We start from the raw sequence: 17817 nt of genomic DNA on the forward strand, positions 1-17817 counted from the left end.
TTGAGCATGTTCCAGAAATGCTTGTAAAACTCAGCAGGGAAGGCATCGGGTACTGGGCCTTTGTTGCTGGGCATGTGCTCGAGGACATTGGTAAGTTTATTTTTTTGTAAATGGCGAACCAAACATGTCTACTAGCAAATAACTTTCTAATTAGCTTTAAATGTGCCGGTAGGCTGAATTTTATATCTTTGGACAGAATCAGATTATCTGTTTACAGTCTTTATGTTAAACTTTTTCTGACATGCTCCACTTTAGAAGCAGAAAAAAATTCAAATCATTTCCAAGAAAAAAAAACAAAACAGTTTTTCTAATTAAAACATTATATCAGCAGACTCTTATCTTTTTATCTCCCATATACACTCACCTCACTGAGAACTACTGCACCAAGCTTAGCTTAGCTGTTACCATAAATTTACTTTTTCGTACAAACATAACCATGCTACAGAATGTTTCATCGAACCGTGCAAGAAAATGAACCAAGATATTCTCCACAGTTTCTTCAAAGAGCAAGGCTATGTCAGTTGCAAACTGTACCCCCCCCCCCCCCCCCCCCCCCCCCAAACACACACACACACACAAAAACAGACACACATACAATGACCATTTAAATACCACAGCATTAGAGACATTAGAGCAGGTGAATTAAGAGACTATGGTAAACAACATGTACTAACCTGAACTTGGATTTGGAGATCCTAATTCTGGAACACAGAAAACAGAATGGATTATACATACACACATAACACACATAGACAGGTACACATGAAAGGGGTGATTTGAGAGGGATAAAGGGGAATAGCTTCCCTTATCATCAAATATGATTCTTGATCACCTGCGTCTCAAACATTTCCTAATACACAACCACACACAAACTGTTGATTCCCTCTGCAGGATGATCAAAAAACATGTTTGCTTAAAAAAAAAAAGGGCTGTCCATTTTTATGCACCCACTGGGAACATTTTGGGTACAATATAACAGAATGCACTTTGTCGATATCTTCTGCTTTTATTCATGAACAAATCACCCCGAAAAACACAAATACAGTGGCATCCAGTCAAAAGAAAGCAAACTGAATTTCCTTCAATCAATCCTGGTGTGAGAAGAAAAAAAACAAAACATCATTTATTAATGTAGCAAAATGTCTGTTGATTGTTCACCACTGTAACAGTAAAAAATACAACATGGATAACTGAGGACAAGAGATTATGGAAGACATTTTGAGAGAAGAGAAGAGAAGAGAAGAGAAGAGAAGAGAAGAGAAGAGAAGAGAAGAGAAGAGAAGAGAAGAGAAGAGAAGTTCCCATGGTTGAAAATTTGAATCTATAAAATAAAAATTTGGCTTAATTTCTAACTTAAATATTTAATTTTAATACCACAAATCTGCAGGGAAGCTGAATAACCAAGATCAGTTTGACTATATCTAAATAAACAAACAAAAAAACTATAAAGTTGCCATGTTTTTTTTGTTAGTTTGTTTTGTTTTTTTGGAGTTGTTTTGAGTGACTGTACTGATGTTGGTAAAAGCAGACGTATTAACAGACCAGCTCACTGACTGAAGCAATAAAACGTCTCAGTGACTGACTGAACAAAAGAATAAAATGACTGACTGGCTGGATATGGGAGTTGACAGGACACACATCTCTTGTCTTCATGTGTCCGTCTTGATTACGAGACCAGCGGGTGCTGAAGTAGCTTGTACCGCGAGGAACGACTCCATGCCGAAGTGAAGAAGGACTGACAAACACTTAAATCTTTCCTCTGCAATACTGGGAGAACTGCCCCACATCAAATTTGCTGAAGTCTCACATAGAAAGAATAAGGGACCACATTTCTAGTCCTGCCAAGGTATATATGTGTATATCATGTTCTGGATAGTCAGATTGTTATGTGAATTTTCAAAATAAACATTATGAATGTGAAGAACAAAATCATTGCTGATAGCCAAGCACACAACATAATAATTAGAAGGATTTGATGATAGATTTTAGATAAATTCTTTGCTAAATCTTGAGTCCGTTCTAATCCTCGGCATGTCCGCTAATACTGTTTGGTAAAATCTATCAGAGTGCCAGAAGGGCAGGGTTCCTGTTGTGAATAGGTGTATGTTACCCCATTCTATAAACTTTTCCTGAACCTAAAAAAATAGTTTAAAATACTTAAACATAACCTAAGATTAATATCACTAAAAAGTGAGTAAAATAGAAACAAAATCAGCAGTCAAAAGTCCAAATAAGATGACAGTCTTCTGGCTGATAAATCTGAGACTTTAACCAATGCCATTTGGACAAAAGTACCAACACTGCTGACTCAACACCTGCAGACTTCCAAAGCTCCTTTGGCATCAGTATAAAAACTGTGCACTTGGAGCTTCATAGCATGGGTTTCCATGGTCCAGTACTTTTGTCCATATAGTGTATAATAACTGTGTAAGGTGTGTCAAGCCACATGGAGGTGCACAACAGCAAAAAGCATGTTGAATTTAAAAGATTTCCCTATAGTACTGTCAGGGATGAGAATGCATTACAATATGTTATCTTTATCACACTCAGTAGGAGAGAAAACTCTACTGAATTGATACGTAGCCAATAATAATCATATTTAATTATTCTAAAATAATATTTAATCCAGATCTGCAGCTCATCATATCCAGTTACTCATTTTAGTAAAACCTCACCTCCGAATAAAAAGAGCAACTGTTCAAGTGTCAGGATTTGCTTTTTTCTTCTTTATATTATTTTAGAGGATACTAAATGGAAAAAAAAAGTGTTTTGACTTGACTTTTGAAGACAATGACTTTCTGACAACAATTAATAAGAAAGAAAAAAGTAAAACAGTGTAAAAAAATAAAAAATTTCTCATTTGTGTTTAATAAAATGATGGTTTGTTATTATTTGGCCTTTCACTATTACATGTTCAGTTCCTGGTTCCAGTTTAAGCTCCAGATACGACATAACTTATCTTTTATTTTATTTTTTTCTTTAGCCTGACAGAGCACAAATAAACACAAACAACATGAAGACAAAATAACATGGACAGTGAGTACAGATAAACAACAGTGTGCCATCTACGTGTGCCTACTAAGCTTTACTGTTCCTGCAGTTACGAGTGTTTTTGATTCAGTTTGAATTTGAAACATAACTTTCTGTTTTATTCTATTCCGATTGTTAGGAACAATTTTGTATGTAGGTGTGTTTGCTTGTGTGTACTGAAATGAGTCCGCCGGGGTCACGGCTCCTGTGCCGTCTCGTGTCTAAGAAAGAAAGCAACACATTTGTTTGAATAATGTAAAAAATGAAAGCAGTGGGGAGAGCGGGAATGAGTGAGTCAGCTGTTTGTGAGCTCCCAAAGGGGCAGAAGAAAGCACTTCAAGAGCTAACACAGAAAGGGGAGAGAGAGAGAACGGAAACACCGAGAGAGATGAAAGAAAAAATAAAGACTGAATATTATTAGATGTAGTTAAGATTTACATACGACTGATATGTCTTGCTTTTCAAAATTTCATTAGCTCCGAATCAACGATTGGTTGTCCCTGTACCATGTGAAGCAGTTGATGTGTTCATGTGCTGACTTCAGTAAGGAATTGGCCGGACAAGCGCTCACAACCCAACTGGATAAACTTAAAAACAGTGTCCAAATTATAAACCTCTACTTTGCAAATAGCCCCCTTGGCAGCGATAACACATTTATAACTACGATATGAGAAAAACAACCCTAAAACAAGATTAAAATCATTTTTCAGCTGGAAATGTGATCTAGCAACCAGTTCTTTCTCCCTCAATTTGCTTGTTTAGCTGCAGTATGCCACAACAAAGTGAAAAAAGGGCAGTTGCTGCAGCAGTATTAATACACTAGTGAGAAAAACACTTCCAAGAGCAGCAGCTCTGATTAGTTCCCCTTCAGATCTATACAATTTTACCCCATTAGAACTTTATGCATGTGAAGTATATTGACAGCTTTGTGTTACTGTAGTCTAACAGACTTGTGAGATCAGTAAAGTATACAAGCGATCTGAGGCAATTCCACCATGCACAATACTGCAGGATGGAGTTCATCCTTGGGCCTGACAGAAGGTGACTGAGAAAGCTGAGGAAAAGAGGAAAGAGAAAAGGTGTGTCTGGTGAGAGATGGTGAGGTACTTACGCTAGCCGGGTACAGCAGGTCTCACCCTCTACGTCTCCCCCGGGGGCATTGTCTGTGTTGACTGATTCATTCTCGCTGGCTGGCATGCTCACTGAGAGACAGAGATGAGCAGCAGCAGAGAAAGGAGAAAAAAAAAAGGTTGACAGATGTAGAAAGGAACAGAAAGAGAAGGGAAAAGAGAGATGAATTAACAGGAAAGACAAATGGGTTGAACATTATTATGCAATTCAAAACACTCCAGAATTTACAAGTGCAAGGCAACACACATGAAAGCTACAAAGTGCAACCAGTGTTCAGATACTGAGGAGCACTGGACAATGGGTCAGTGTTAAACATTTGATTTTTATCTGTGTTGCCTTACACCAGCATACAAACTAATTAAAACCACTGTTGACATATAGGAATTAAAAAGTCAGCATTATCCAATCCCACTAATTAAGGCATGTTGTTACACACATACCCTAGAGTCAATAAAACCATTCCCAAATTTTGCACTGATTGCCCACACCAATTACACACTAAGTTGCCAGTTAGGGATCCTGGGACTCAAACCTTGCAACCTTGTTAGGTTGTGGTGCTAAACCAAAGTAATATCATTCCACGGTTGAATGCTTTAAGGTAAAATGGTAGCACAGACACAACACACAACAGGAAAATGTTGGCTAATTCGAATTTTGCCAGTTGCTGCTGTGGTGAACTGAAATAGGCGGAAGCACTGGAATGCTTGTTGACATGGACGCAGTATTTAGAGGTTAGTCAACATCTCCCTTATACTTTGTTTCTGTGCTAGATTTTAACTTTTGGGTATTCAACATTGAGGGTATTGGGAAGGATTTCAACTTCCAAGCTTGGGGATTGCTTTACTCTGAGTGGATTACAACTTGGAAAAAAACATTTGTGATTTCAAGGCCCACAGAGACTAAAAGAAAAATCATCATGGCTGTCTGTGGTCTACAGACAGTATGTGTGTGTGTGTGTTTCGGGGGTATTAAAAAGAAAAAGCAGAGTTTTACTTCTTGCCCCAGTGATATTTTTGCAGATGTGTAAACAGAGAAAGCTCTTTTTTTTGTTTTGTTTAAAAAAAATCACAAGTAGAGTGCAAATGTGGCACTTTGTCCTTAGGCAGAAGTAATATAAATTGGCAGGTAAGGATGGAAAAGAAGAAAAAAATGAAGGAAAATAGAAAAGCAGGGTTGGGGGAGAAAATAATGGAAGCACTGAGGGAGGTATGGTTAGTGGGAGAGAAAGAGAGAGAACATGGGGATGGCTGCTGGAGAGGCTGATATGAAGTGATACATTGGTTTTTATTGCTTCTGTCAGTCTTTGCCTGCTGGCGGGAATGAGCTGCGTTCCCCTTACTGTCACCTCAAACACTTATTGTAACACCCTCTGGGCACCAGAGTCAGGTAGTGCATATGAATATCAATGCCTCTTGTGTTAAAGTAAGATATCCACAGTAAAACCTACTGGTGCAAATCATCTTATTGCATGAAACCAAATAATATGGTCAGCACTTAAGACCCTGACTAGGATTATCTTTTATAATTTAGCAACACATTCTCAGAAGGTGGCCTTTCATGAAGATTTGATATTGAAAATTGGGAAATCCACCTAAAGAAGTCACACTGAGAAAATTACTAAGAAGTATGCAGCTATACATTCACTGGCCACTTCATTAGTTACACCATTAGTTACTGGGATGCACCCATTGTTGCCTTCAGATCTGCCTGAACTCTTTGTGGCACAGATTCAAAAAGGTGCTGGAATTCCTCAGATGTTTTGGTCCATATTGATGATAACATCATGCAGTTGCTGCAGATTTGTTAGCTGCACATCAATCATGAGAATCTCCCATTCCACTACATCCCAAAAGTGCTGTATTGAATTGAGATCAAGGCTGGCTAGATCCATGCTTTCATGTTGTTTATGCCAAATCCAAAGTCTTTATTGTACAGTCTTGATGAGCACTATGCAAATTCCAGCCTCAGTTTCCTCTTCTTAGCTGACAGAAGTGGCACCCAGTGTGGTCTTCTGCCACTGTAACTCATCTGCTTCAAGGTTTCAGAGATGCTCTTCTGCATATCTTTGTTGTAATGAGTGGCTATTTCTATCAGTTCAAAACAGTCTGACCTCTGGCATCAGCAAGGCCCAGAAAACTGCAGTTCACTGGATATTTTCTCTTTTTCGGACCATTCTCTGTAAACCCTAGAGGTGGTTGCACAAGAAAATCCCAGTTTATCAACTTTACCTTTTAACTTCTGCAGGTTGTCTTGATCATGTCTACATAGTTGCTACCACGTGACCACCTTACTTTTTATGTTTAAGTGAAGCTGAACAGGTATACCTAACAAAGTGGCCAGTGAGTGTATCTTTTTGGGCCTAAGGAATTTTTTGTATTGGATGGTTATGCCAATAGATGGCTTGTAAGCCCTTAATTAACACAATATGTCAAAGTAAGCTACAGTGAGTGAACAGTGCATTAGGCTGGTGTACTTTGACACATGGTTAGTGATGAATGAGTTTGGTGCTGTAGAGATCAGGATGGTCTCTCAACTTTAATGCCTCTGCTGTGAACACGCTGTATGTTTCTTCACCTCGACATGTGCCACCTGCTGCTATGCTACTTAGTTAAAAGCACTCAGGCCCTCTGGTCTCTCCTGAGGCTAAAAGCCTTTCAAATATAAAAGCAGCCTGGTGCCTTCCCCTCAATGGAGCTCTGAACTAGTTTAATGCCTATTGTTAGAGTAAAACCCCAAAGACCTGAGACACAGAGACAGGGAAGGAGATGAAGAAGGAAAAGGAACATGGAGTATTGAAGGGAGAGAAATTAAAGGAGGGGCGAAGGGACAGGAAGAAAGTGATAGAAAAGAAAGTGCTGGCATGTGTCAGTGAGCTTAAACATGAACTCACAGCACTATTTCTTAAAAAAAAAGCAGCCCCCACAATAATGTGTGCTTCTATGGCAGTGTCTTGTGCATGTTTTGTCTCAGCAAACTAAAATAGTTCTTCTTCAATCACAAAAATGAAAAATAATTGTAATTTAAAATGTCAAACTAACCCAAAGAGACACTGACTTCTACCTTGCATCATTGACTCACAACGCAACTTTTTCATGCAGGTGTTTTGCAATTTGATGTTATAAAAAGGTTAAAATTCTCATTTCAAAGCTGTTGCTCTACTGTATTTCATTATCGCAGCTAGCAAGGCTAACAGTGATGCAGGAGGGGGGATTTTAAGGAAAGGAATCTGAAAAACCAAGGAGAGGACTCTGACATCACAAACAACAGCAATAATAGAGTTTATATGAGTCATGTGTGGTACAAAAACATCAGTACAGTTGGTTTCTGTGATGACATCCTCTTGTTATTTTTTCAGACAAGTCAGGCAGATGCAGATCCTTTCCTACAATTTTTTTTCATCTCAACACAGTAATCTCATTCCTCTCCTTGTCTCCCTATTACCTGTACTATAGTTTTTACCTTTTTTGATTATACTTAAATAATTTAAAGTTAAGGATCATGAAAATTCCACGTCTCCACTGTTAGAGAATATTCATAAATATGTCCTAGATATTTAATTATCATTCAGCGGTCAGTGGATGAAAAAGGGTGAGGAAGACAAAGAGAATAAACTATTTTACAGTGTTGAGAGAGCTGCTCCCCACTCTGGAGGCTGCAGAGAAGGATGCTTACTCCATTGAAGGGGGAGTGGATAAAAAAGGAGAGGAAGAGAGGAACCAGAAAGTGGGGAGTATAGGTGAGCAGAGAGGTTGCAGTCTGCTTGCATGTCTAGAATCCAGTAAAGCTTTAACTAGTGCTGGACCATGCAGACAGACGCACACGCCTTACGAAGGAAAGCCGCATTTTTCTTCACGGCTCCACGCAGAGACAGAAAATGATGGCGCTTACCTGGGGATAGAGAGCACGGCTCAGCAAGACAGACCAATATACACACACACACACACACACACACACACACACACACACACACACACATATATGACGGGTTCACACAAGTATGTTCATATTTACTAAAATGCACACAAAGAACTAGGAATTTTTCTGGAAAAAAGACATTTCTTGTTTGCAGTCACACCTCATTTCATTACTGCAGGTCTGTCATTTGAAACACAGTACCAACATTAGTGGGATTACATGTACAGGCACAAAGTCATTACTGTCCATTTATCTCTTGCGCCACTTAATCTTTATATCTCTACATGCTGGCTAAAGCATAATTTTTCAAGGAGTAGCATTAATTTTCAAAAGGTACATATTTTAAACCAAATCACAATCTTTTGTTGAACCTTACCAAGCAACGAGTGAAAACAAACATAAAAAGGAGGTTAAAAGGAGACAGTGACTGAAAAAGTGCAAAACATAAAGCTGCTAAACACAAACTGTGAACTGCTGGTTCTGTGATTTACTCCACCACAACACCTCAAACATCCTAATGTGGACTTTATCATCAATCTGACAATCGGACAAATACTGAGGGGCCAAGGCATTGAAGGATTTGTAAGTGAGGAGATGATAATGATGATGATGGTGATGATGAATTGTCTTTATTTTGGACATATAAAACAACAAACCAATATATACATATACTGGCATATAGAAGAAGGATCTTGTACGCAATGCGAGACTTTGCTGGGAGCCAATGTAGCTTAATAAGGGTGGAGGTGATGTGTTGCCAGAGCTTAGTGGGGGTTAAAAGTCTGGCAGCTGAATTCTGGACACACTGGAGCCTGTCCGGGGCTTTGCCTGAGATTCCGAACAAGACCCTATTACAGTAGTCCAGCCAGGTAGTTAATGGATAAGAGGTTCTGCTATAGAATCAGTAAGTAAAAGCCGGAGTCTAGAGATGTTCATAAGGTGGAAAAAAGCTGTTTTAGTGACCGATTTGATATGATTCTTGAATGAAAGTGTGGAGTCTAAGATGATACCCAAGTTGTGAACATCTGGTGAAGGTGAGAATGGAACCATCTATGTCAATGAGTAAGTCTCTGAATTTCTGAAGTAGGGCTTTGGGGGCCACAAATAAGAGCTCTGTTTTATTGCTGTTTAGCTTAAGTAGATTAAATGACATCCAGGTTTTGATTTCATGTTTCATGACTATTGAGGGGAGGGTTTAGTACTAAGATAGAGTTGAGTGTCATCAGCGTAGGAATGAAAACCGAGACCATGGCGACGGATGATCTGACCAAGGGGGAGCATGTAGATGGTGAAGAGAAGGGGTCCAAGCGCAGAATCCTGAAGCACGCTGTGGTTAACTGGATCAGAGGTGGAGCGGGAGCCTCACACTGTGACAAACTGTGTATGGTTGGAGAGGTAGGACTGAAACCAGGAGAGTGCAGTGCCAGTAAGACCAAGATGGCTGGATAGACGGGTAAGAGGGACGGTATGAGAAATGGTGTCAAAAGCTGCAGAGAGGTCCAGGAGGATGAGGATGCTGATATGGCAAGAGTCAGCGGCAATAAGAAGATCATTAGTTATTTTAATGAGTGCAGTCTCAGTGCTGTGGTGTGCACTGAAGCCAGATTGTAAAGGTTCATAGAGGTTATGGTTAGCCATATGTCGCTGCACTACTCTTTGCAAGATTTTACTGAGAAAAGGAAGGTTAGAGATAAGCTGATAATTGTTAAGGTCATCAGTGTCAAGACCTGGCTTCTTGAGAATTGGACTCACTGAGGCAGATTTAAATCTGGAGTGTACCACTCCTGACTCCAGAGCAGAGTTGATGATATCGACTATAAGAGTAGATGAACATGTCTTAACTAATGCTGTCTGCATGGGTTCGAGAGTGCAGGTGGAGGCTTTAACCAGAGAGATCCACTTCATAACCTGGGAGGAATTTACAGAGGAGAAGGAGGGAAAGGAGCAGTGAGATAAATGTGGCCTGAGAAAGAGCATCTTTATATGACCTCACCTGGTCTTTATAAGCCTCTAGATGCACTGTGAGACCAGATCTTTTGTAAAGTCTCTCAAGTCGGCGGCAGGCGGTCTTTAGAACACAGAGTTCTGTTGTGAACCACGGGGCAGAGCAGGTGAAAGAGACAGTCCGGGTTTTGATGGGGGCAAGGGAGTTAAAACTACATGATAGGGCAGACTTATAATGGCCAACAAGCCCATCAGCCATGATATGGGTTGCTATCAGGTTGTTCCAGGCCAATGCACTAATAGTCTAATAGATTTAATCTCATTAGCTATAAAGATTGATTATTGCTTATGGGAGTGAGCTCAGGAGAGGAACTACAAATCCTGGTCATCCTCCTCTCGGTCATCCACCCCATCCTCTATCTGCCTTCTGCTTCTTGTGCCAGTGCTTTGAGCTTTCTGAATGATCATTCGGAAGAGCAGCTCTGTCACACGAAATTACCTCTGGAGGACTGGCTGAGAAGTACTGAGGCAAAAGTTTGCATCTATTGCAGTCAACCCAGCCAATCCAGAGCACCTGACCCTAACAGGCTTTCCTCTACACAGTCCTCATTGATAAAGTGCTCCACAAACCCGAGCATTACGGCTAACACGTGGATTTTCCCATTTCAGTGCAGCTAGCCAACAATGAAGAACCACTTATTGCTTAAGAGACAGAGAGCGAAAGTGGACAGCATACATACATTCCATGTGTCCCAGATCAAACCTGCATCTTCCAGCTCTCTCCTAATTGTACAAGGTGTAAATTACAAGAAAGCGATGGATATGAAAGATCATATTTAAAGTATGCAACCGCACATATGCACTCATTAAACAAACAGGTTTTTGTATTCTTGTTGAAAAGCATACAGCAGGACATTTAAAAAAGATTATATACACATTTGAGCTACACATGCATACAAAGATGGGATGATGAGCAGATACACACACGGTTCAATAAAAATACAAATATTTAACTTTGTACAACCACCATTATCACATTAACTGACTCACATGAAACAACCCCTACAGATCCTTACACTGCTGTTAAAAATCGTATAAATCCATCCATTTTCTGACGCGGGGCAGCAGTCTTAGCAGAAATACTCATATCTTCCTGACTACCTCCTCCAGCTCTTCTGAGGACACACTGAGGCATTCTCAAGCCAACTGAGAAACATAATCTCTCCAGCATGTCGTGGGTGTACCCCAGGGCCTACTCCCATTTGGACATGCCCGAAATTGCTCATCTAGGAGGTATCTAAGTCAGATTTGCAAAGCATATCAAATGGCTTCTTTCAGTGTGAGGCAGCAAGTGTGTAGCAGCCTTTCTTGAATGACCAAGCTCCTCATTCTGTCTCAAAGACTGAGACACCCTTCAGAGGAAGCTCATTTCCACCACTTCTATGAACAATCTCATTCTTTCAGTCACTACCCTGAGCTCATGGCCACAGGTGAAGGTAGGAACGTAGAGTTAAATCAACTGCTTTCCTTTCATGCTCAGCTCTTTCTTTACCATAAAAGACTGGCACAGCATCTGGATTACTACAGATGCTGAACCAAATAATAATAATAATGATTTCATCAATTTTATAATTTTTTAAGTTGATTTCTGAAGTTGTTTCCGGCAAATATGTTTCCTCAAGGGAAATGTATATTCACCATGTCACAAGGTAAAACTGCAGTTTCTAAGGCAACTGATTATGGATACTTTAGTTTCAGAAAGGTGAAATATTTTATCTATCAAAGCATTTTTAGGGCAGCAGCTAAATGCAAGCTACAGTTATAACACATACACTGACACCTCCATGAAATGGACAATAGAGCAGCATTCCCATGGCACCAAATCCTGCTGTTCTGTCAATGCCAGCATATCTCACAGATAATCAGAAGGCGTCCTTTGGCATCCGTGCTGTGATGCACTGGGTTTATGGCAGGAGCGAGACAGGTCTCTCACTCCCAGATGTCACATATGGATGCTTGTAAAGGACCTCATGCCATCACATGGGTATCAAGACCATGTGAAACATAAATTGCCCGATTAAACATAAGTTTTCAAGGTGTGGCATTCATTTTCTAAAGGTACATATTTGAATGCAAATGACAGTCTTTTCATAAACCTAACCAAGTGATGAGTGAAAACAAACTTGAAAAGCATGAAGCTGCTAAACATGAACTGTGACCTCCTGGTTAACAAATCTACCAAACATTCTAATCCTTCACAGTCCCTCTGTGTCTAATATTCTGCACATCAATCAAAATGTTAGTATTTGACGCCCTGGGATGAGAATGCATTGCAACATAAATTGAAGATTTTTGAAGAATTGAAGAAGCCACAGAATAGAAGCCTGAACATCTTTCTCTTTAGTCACATCCTCCGCAAACTCTTTAGGGGTCCGGTGTGTTTCCAGGATTGATGGGATATACTGTATCGTTTTACCATTAATGAAGCATTTTAACCAGAAGCCCTGCAGACCAAACATAATTACAACCAAAGACACTGCGACCTAGACATTTTAGTGTACACTAATCACAACCATATAGAGATGGGAGCACAAGTCACAGCCACACACATACCATCCTAACAGTCAGTAGAATGACTGGACCAGGCATGCATACTGGTCTTGTTTCTCAGGTGGGCTGGAGACACTCCTAACACAAACAACAAAGACACCAAAACAGGATGACAGCATGTAAAAACAAGTTGACAGAGAACGAGCGCACTGAAGACACGCACAGACACACACTGAGTATGCCCTTGAGATGACACAAAACACGCAGCTTTTACATATATTATAATTTACATCATCTCTCCTTTGCAATATAGTGAATGATGTGCTTTTTTCTGTCAATAAAATGATGCTACTCTCTTTGTAAAGATGGGCTGAGAGATATATAGTCACTGCTATAATCATTTGCAACATGCACTGTATGTTAGAATATCATGAGATGGCATGGGTATACAATGATGTTGGAATGAGCCCACTTAAGAACAGCATGTCTAGTGAATGTCTGGTGAATTTACAGCCAATGGATGGGGTTTCATGTGACTTCTGCACACCCTACTCAGGAAGAATCCTCACCTCAGCCACACAAAATATCTCCAGTAGAAAAATGCATGTGAAGCAGACTCCTGCTCCTGCTATGTGCAACATGTAAAGAGCAAATCTGGACAATACCCTGATCTCATTTTCTAGATATTGTCTGGAGACTTGGACATGCTGTGAAATCCCAGACACTCTGTTTCTATCCTTTTGCCACTGTGTCGCAACATCTAGTTTTCTTTTTCATCTATTCTACTCTCTGAGTCTCTTATCGCTTCTTAGGACACACATTTAGGTGAGCTGTGCATGCACGAGCTGATGCAAAATGTCCTGGGCAGCAGGGACAAACTGCCCTCGTTCATCTTCCCACAAGGGGACCCAGCCATTGGGGAGAGGGGAGGCAGAGTAATAGACAGAGCAAGTGACTTGATTTTTCAACTTCATGAGCAGAGAGTGATGATTGATCTTTCTTATGGAGAACTTTGTATCATATGTATTAATCATTTTGTTAGATCATCTACATCTAATGGCCTAATTTATACTGTTTAAAAGACATCATAAACTTAATCTTGCAACTAAGTGATCCGCACAGTTCGTATGGCAGATTTGTTGGATTTTATTAAGGAAAATGCATTATATTGTCAAAAGTATTTATGTATCTACCTTCACACATCTATGAATTTGAGTGATATTCCATTCTTAATCCACAGGGTTTAATGAGATATCAGCCCACCCTTTGCAGCTATAACAGCTTCAACTCTTCTGGGAAGGCTTTCCACAAGGTTTAGGAGTGTTTATGGGAATTTTTGACCATTCGTCCAGAAGCACATTTGTGAGGTCAGACACTGATGTTGGACGAGAAGGTCTGGCTCACAGCCTGTGCTCTAGTTTATCCCAAAGCTGTCCTATTGGGTTGAGGTCAGGACTCTGTGCAGGCCAGTCAAGTTCTTCCACACCAGATTTGCTCATCCATGTCTTTATGGATGTTGCTTTGTGCACTGGTGCGCAGTCATGTTGGAACAGGAAGTGGCCATCCCCAAACTGTTCCCACAAAATAAGGAGCATGAAATTGCCCAAAATGTCCTGGTATGCTGAAACATTAAGAGTTCCCTTCACTGGCACTAAGGGGCCGATCCCAACTCCTGAAAAACAGCCCCACACCATAATCCCCCAAACTTGATACTTGGTACTGATCTCCTGGCAACCTCCACACCCAGACTCATCCATTGGAGTGCCAGACAGAAAAGTGTGATTTGTCACTGCAGAGAAGACGTCTCCACTGCTCTAGAGTCCAGATCGACGCTTTGTATTGTGCTTAGTGATGTAAGGCTTGAATGCAGATGCTTAGCCATAGAAACCCACTCCATGAAGCTCTCTACACACTGTTCTTTAGATAATCTGAAGGCTATGTGAAATCTGGAGGTCTGTAGCAATTGACGCTGGAATTCACTGAGCTCCTGAGAGCAACCCATTCTTTCACAAATGTTTGGAGACGCAGTCTGCGTGCCTAGGTACTTGGTTTTATCCACATGTGACTGTAGAAGTCACTGGGACACCTGAATTGAATAAGCTGGATGGGTGAGTGAATATTTATGCAATATAGAGTATGTGTGTAAGACAGTTACTTATAGGTTTTGCTTTAGAATCATATTTGACTAAACCAAACATGACAAATAATATCCCTGATGCAGAATTTGCAAAACGTGGAGCAAATAAAAAACATCTCAATATTTTGATGTGACATTTTCAAAATTGGCCACATACTGTATTTGTTTGCTTGTTAATGTGCCAAAACACTATCTAAGAGACTGCTGATGTGTTTTTGCCAGAGTGATTGGCCCAGGGGAGCACACTGGTAACAGGTGAAAACAAGCAGATTTGTTACGGATTAGCCACGGGGGTGTTGTGCCTTATTTTCATGTAAATTGGGTCATTGCTCATTTGACCATGTTAATTTCTTGATATTCTCTGAAAGATTAGATCATCATTAGATTTTCTCTTTCTTTCTTTTTCCCTTGGCAGTCATCAGTGTTTTCTCAGAATGAACCGCAGTGATTTGCAGGAGATGAGCGGGCTGTGGGCAGAATGTAAGCAGAATGCATGCTCGGTCTCTGCATATTTAGTTTTCATTATTCATTCATCCACTACCAGTGTGGGCAAGCTGAGCTCCAAGCCTTTATAAAATAGTTCACAGTCCATACTGTGTATGCTAAATGGTACATTCAAAGAAACAGCACAGACACACATTTTGTCACTGCCTGTCTTTCTTACAGTCCATCTTTCAAGGTCTATCTTCTGAGTTCCAACCTCCAGGTTAAAAGAGGCCAGTTCTGTACTCTCCCTCCCAAGGAAATGTAGCTTATTCCTGGGGAGACATGTGCCATATGTGGCTGCATCTCTCTGGAAGTGTTTGTATAGAGAGACAAGGTGTTAATTTGTGTGTGTAAATTTCTGTCAAAACACAAGTAAACAAATTCCTTAGGGTGTACATACAGTGTGTGTGTGTGTGCGTGCGCACGTGCGTGCACGCACGAGAGTGTAAGTTTGCATAGGTGCAGGAGTATGTGTGTGTTTGTTGTGTGTGACAGTGTGGGCCCAGAGGCTATTAGCTGCAGTCTGACACATTCCACTAATATCTAAACAGGTTTTAATCCTCAGGATGATTCTGAGCCAAAGCAAGCAGATAATATTAATATCTTCTTGGTCTGTCAGTCACTCTGCTGGTATATCAGTTGTTCATTTAATGACTGTGCCACTACAGTGTGAAAGAGACTGCAAAATGCTCACTACGTATAGACCAAGCAATAAACACAGCACAGACATATGTGCATCCAAACACATGCACATCTGTCCTCACAAATTTACACTGCAACTGGGAGGAAATCATTCTAATTAGCCTTTGTCAAAGTCTTACTGTAATTCAGGTAATCGTAACTTCCAGTACCACCAATCGACAATTCATTCACACATGCACACAAAAGTCATCTTTATGGATCACCACTCTCTCTTTTTTTCATTAAAAAACACACTTACGATTTCTGGGTTTCTCATCATCCAAGCCTTCCTCTTCATTCTCTGGGTCAATGTCTTCAGCTTGAGTGATCCAGTCTAAATAGCCCTGAATTCACACACAAACAAGGGAAATATTGATTGGTAAACAGTACTGAAAGATCAAACTGCACATGTGTTTGGAATCATAAGAATGAAATGTTTTAGACTTTGTATTATGTTTCTCAATCTTTGTGTGCCCTACTTTTATACCGAACATTTTTCCATGAGGTAAGAAACAGCACTTGTGCTGTTGTTTTGTTGCTTTCTCTGCTCACTGTTTTTAAGACTGTAACAGCCTCTCTTGAATGGGGGCTCAACTGCATACACACACGCACACAGGGGCACACACCAAACTACCTTGAGGTCTTCCTCCAGTTGCTGTTTTTCTCTGAGTTTCTGGAAGTCACCGCGTGCCTTGGCCTTCTCTCTCTCCTTGGAAAACTCTCTGGGAGGTGGGGAGCAAAAGAGAAGGAGCGGGGCAGAGAGTTGAAGGGAAAGAGGGAGCGAACAGAGGGAGACAGGAAAGAGAATCTGAAAATCTAGACTAAGATTTTGGCAAATTTATTATGTGGCAGAACTGATTAAATAAAAAAATAAGTTATTTCATAAAGGAAAAGAGGGAAAACCCTGCTAGAGAGAAGAAAAGTTAAGCAACAATAGGAAAGTTTTGCCAAGGAGAAACTGTGTTAGTATGCAGTCGTTTCCCAGAATATCGGCCTTTATACCTTATTAATACATATTTAAATATCATCTCTTCAAAAATGCAATACAGTCAATATACAATTCGAGCCAGCTGGGTTTCCATGAAAGATGATGAAGACTGAAACTATGTGATTCATATAAACACAATGACGAGCCCAATAAAAACATGAAAGGAAGCGAGCCTAATCATTAAGGCCGGTGCGCAGTTGAAGATATGAAATGCACCACCTTTCCTCAGCAGGGGATAAGTGATGATTACTGGCTGCTGCATGCTTAGCTGACATGATAAAGAGCTACAGTGAAAAGTCTTCCAATTTTAAAAGCTTCCAAAAAAAGTGCAAGGTGTTTAATACAAGTCTTTTTTTGTGTAACTGTAAAATTAAATTTGTCCGTACTGCACCCAGGTGCTCTCAGGACAGCTGGGAGATGGAATTCCTTGCAGTGTTTTCTGGGTTTTCCCCAGGTTGCAATGTGCCTGGTACAACCCCAGAGGGAGGCACAAAGAGGGTACCCTCACCAGCTGCATCGTCTCAGCTGTTGTCAAATTGGAGGAAAAGTTGCTCTGCTCTAAGGTCATCCTGCATCACTGAACTCCTAACCTTTTGCCCGCCAGCTCATTCTTTCCATCACTACTCAGAGACCTTGATTATGGAGTGAAGTTACAGGCTTGTGCCTCACCTGGTTTTTCAGGTTGTGGAAATTGTTTTTATTGACCAGATCATTTGTAGTATAACTACTTACTGTATTATGCCGAAAACACATTTTCGTTTGTTTGTTGATTATAGATTTTAAGATTTTGGAGGTTCTGTGCCCAAAGAGGACATGAAAATGATTTAAAACAATTAAAACCAACGTGACCAGCGAGCGAGAAACATTATGAAATTATGATGAAATCTGGTGAAATTACTTCCAGGTGACAGGAGGGGAGAAAGAATTAAGGAACATTCGATTGAACACTGCGCTT

The 17817-nt window shown here is 40.3% G+C and overlaps 1 protein-coding gene across 1 annotated transcript in view; it reads right to left on the reverse strand.

Annotated features, from left to right (window-relative positions):
- The window catches only part of cacna1c (calcium channel, voltage-dependent, L type, alpha 1C subunit), a 207622-nt gene that overhangs the window by 45396 nt on the left and 144409 nt on the right, over positions 1-17817 (reverse strand). The window contains exons 9-12 of the mRNA XM_030720526.1: positions 16509-16596; positions 16134-16218; positions 4142-4232; positions 675-701 (exon numbers count right to left, since the gene is read on the reverse strand). Coding sequence (XP_030576386.1) covers positions 675-701; positions 4142-4232; positions 16134-16218; positions 16509-16596 — 291 coding nt within the window. The remainder of the gene's footprint in view (positions 1-674; positions 702-4141; positions 4233-16133; positions 16219-16508; positions 16597-17817) is intronic.

The sequence above is a fragment of the Archocentrus centrarchus genome, chromosome 23 (genome assembly GCF_007364275.1).
Source record: "Archocentrus centrarchus isolate MPI-CPG fArcCen1 chromosome 23, fArcCen1, whole genome shotgun sequence".
Lineage (NCBI taxonomy): Eukaryota > Metazoa > Chordata > Actinopteri > Cichliformes > Cichlidae > Archocentrus > Archocentrus centrarchus.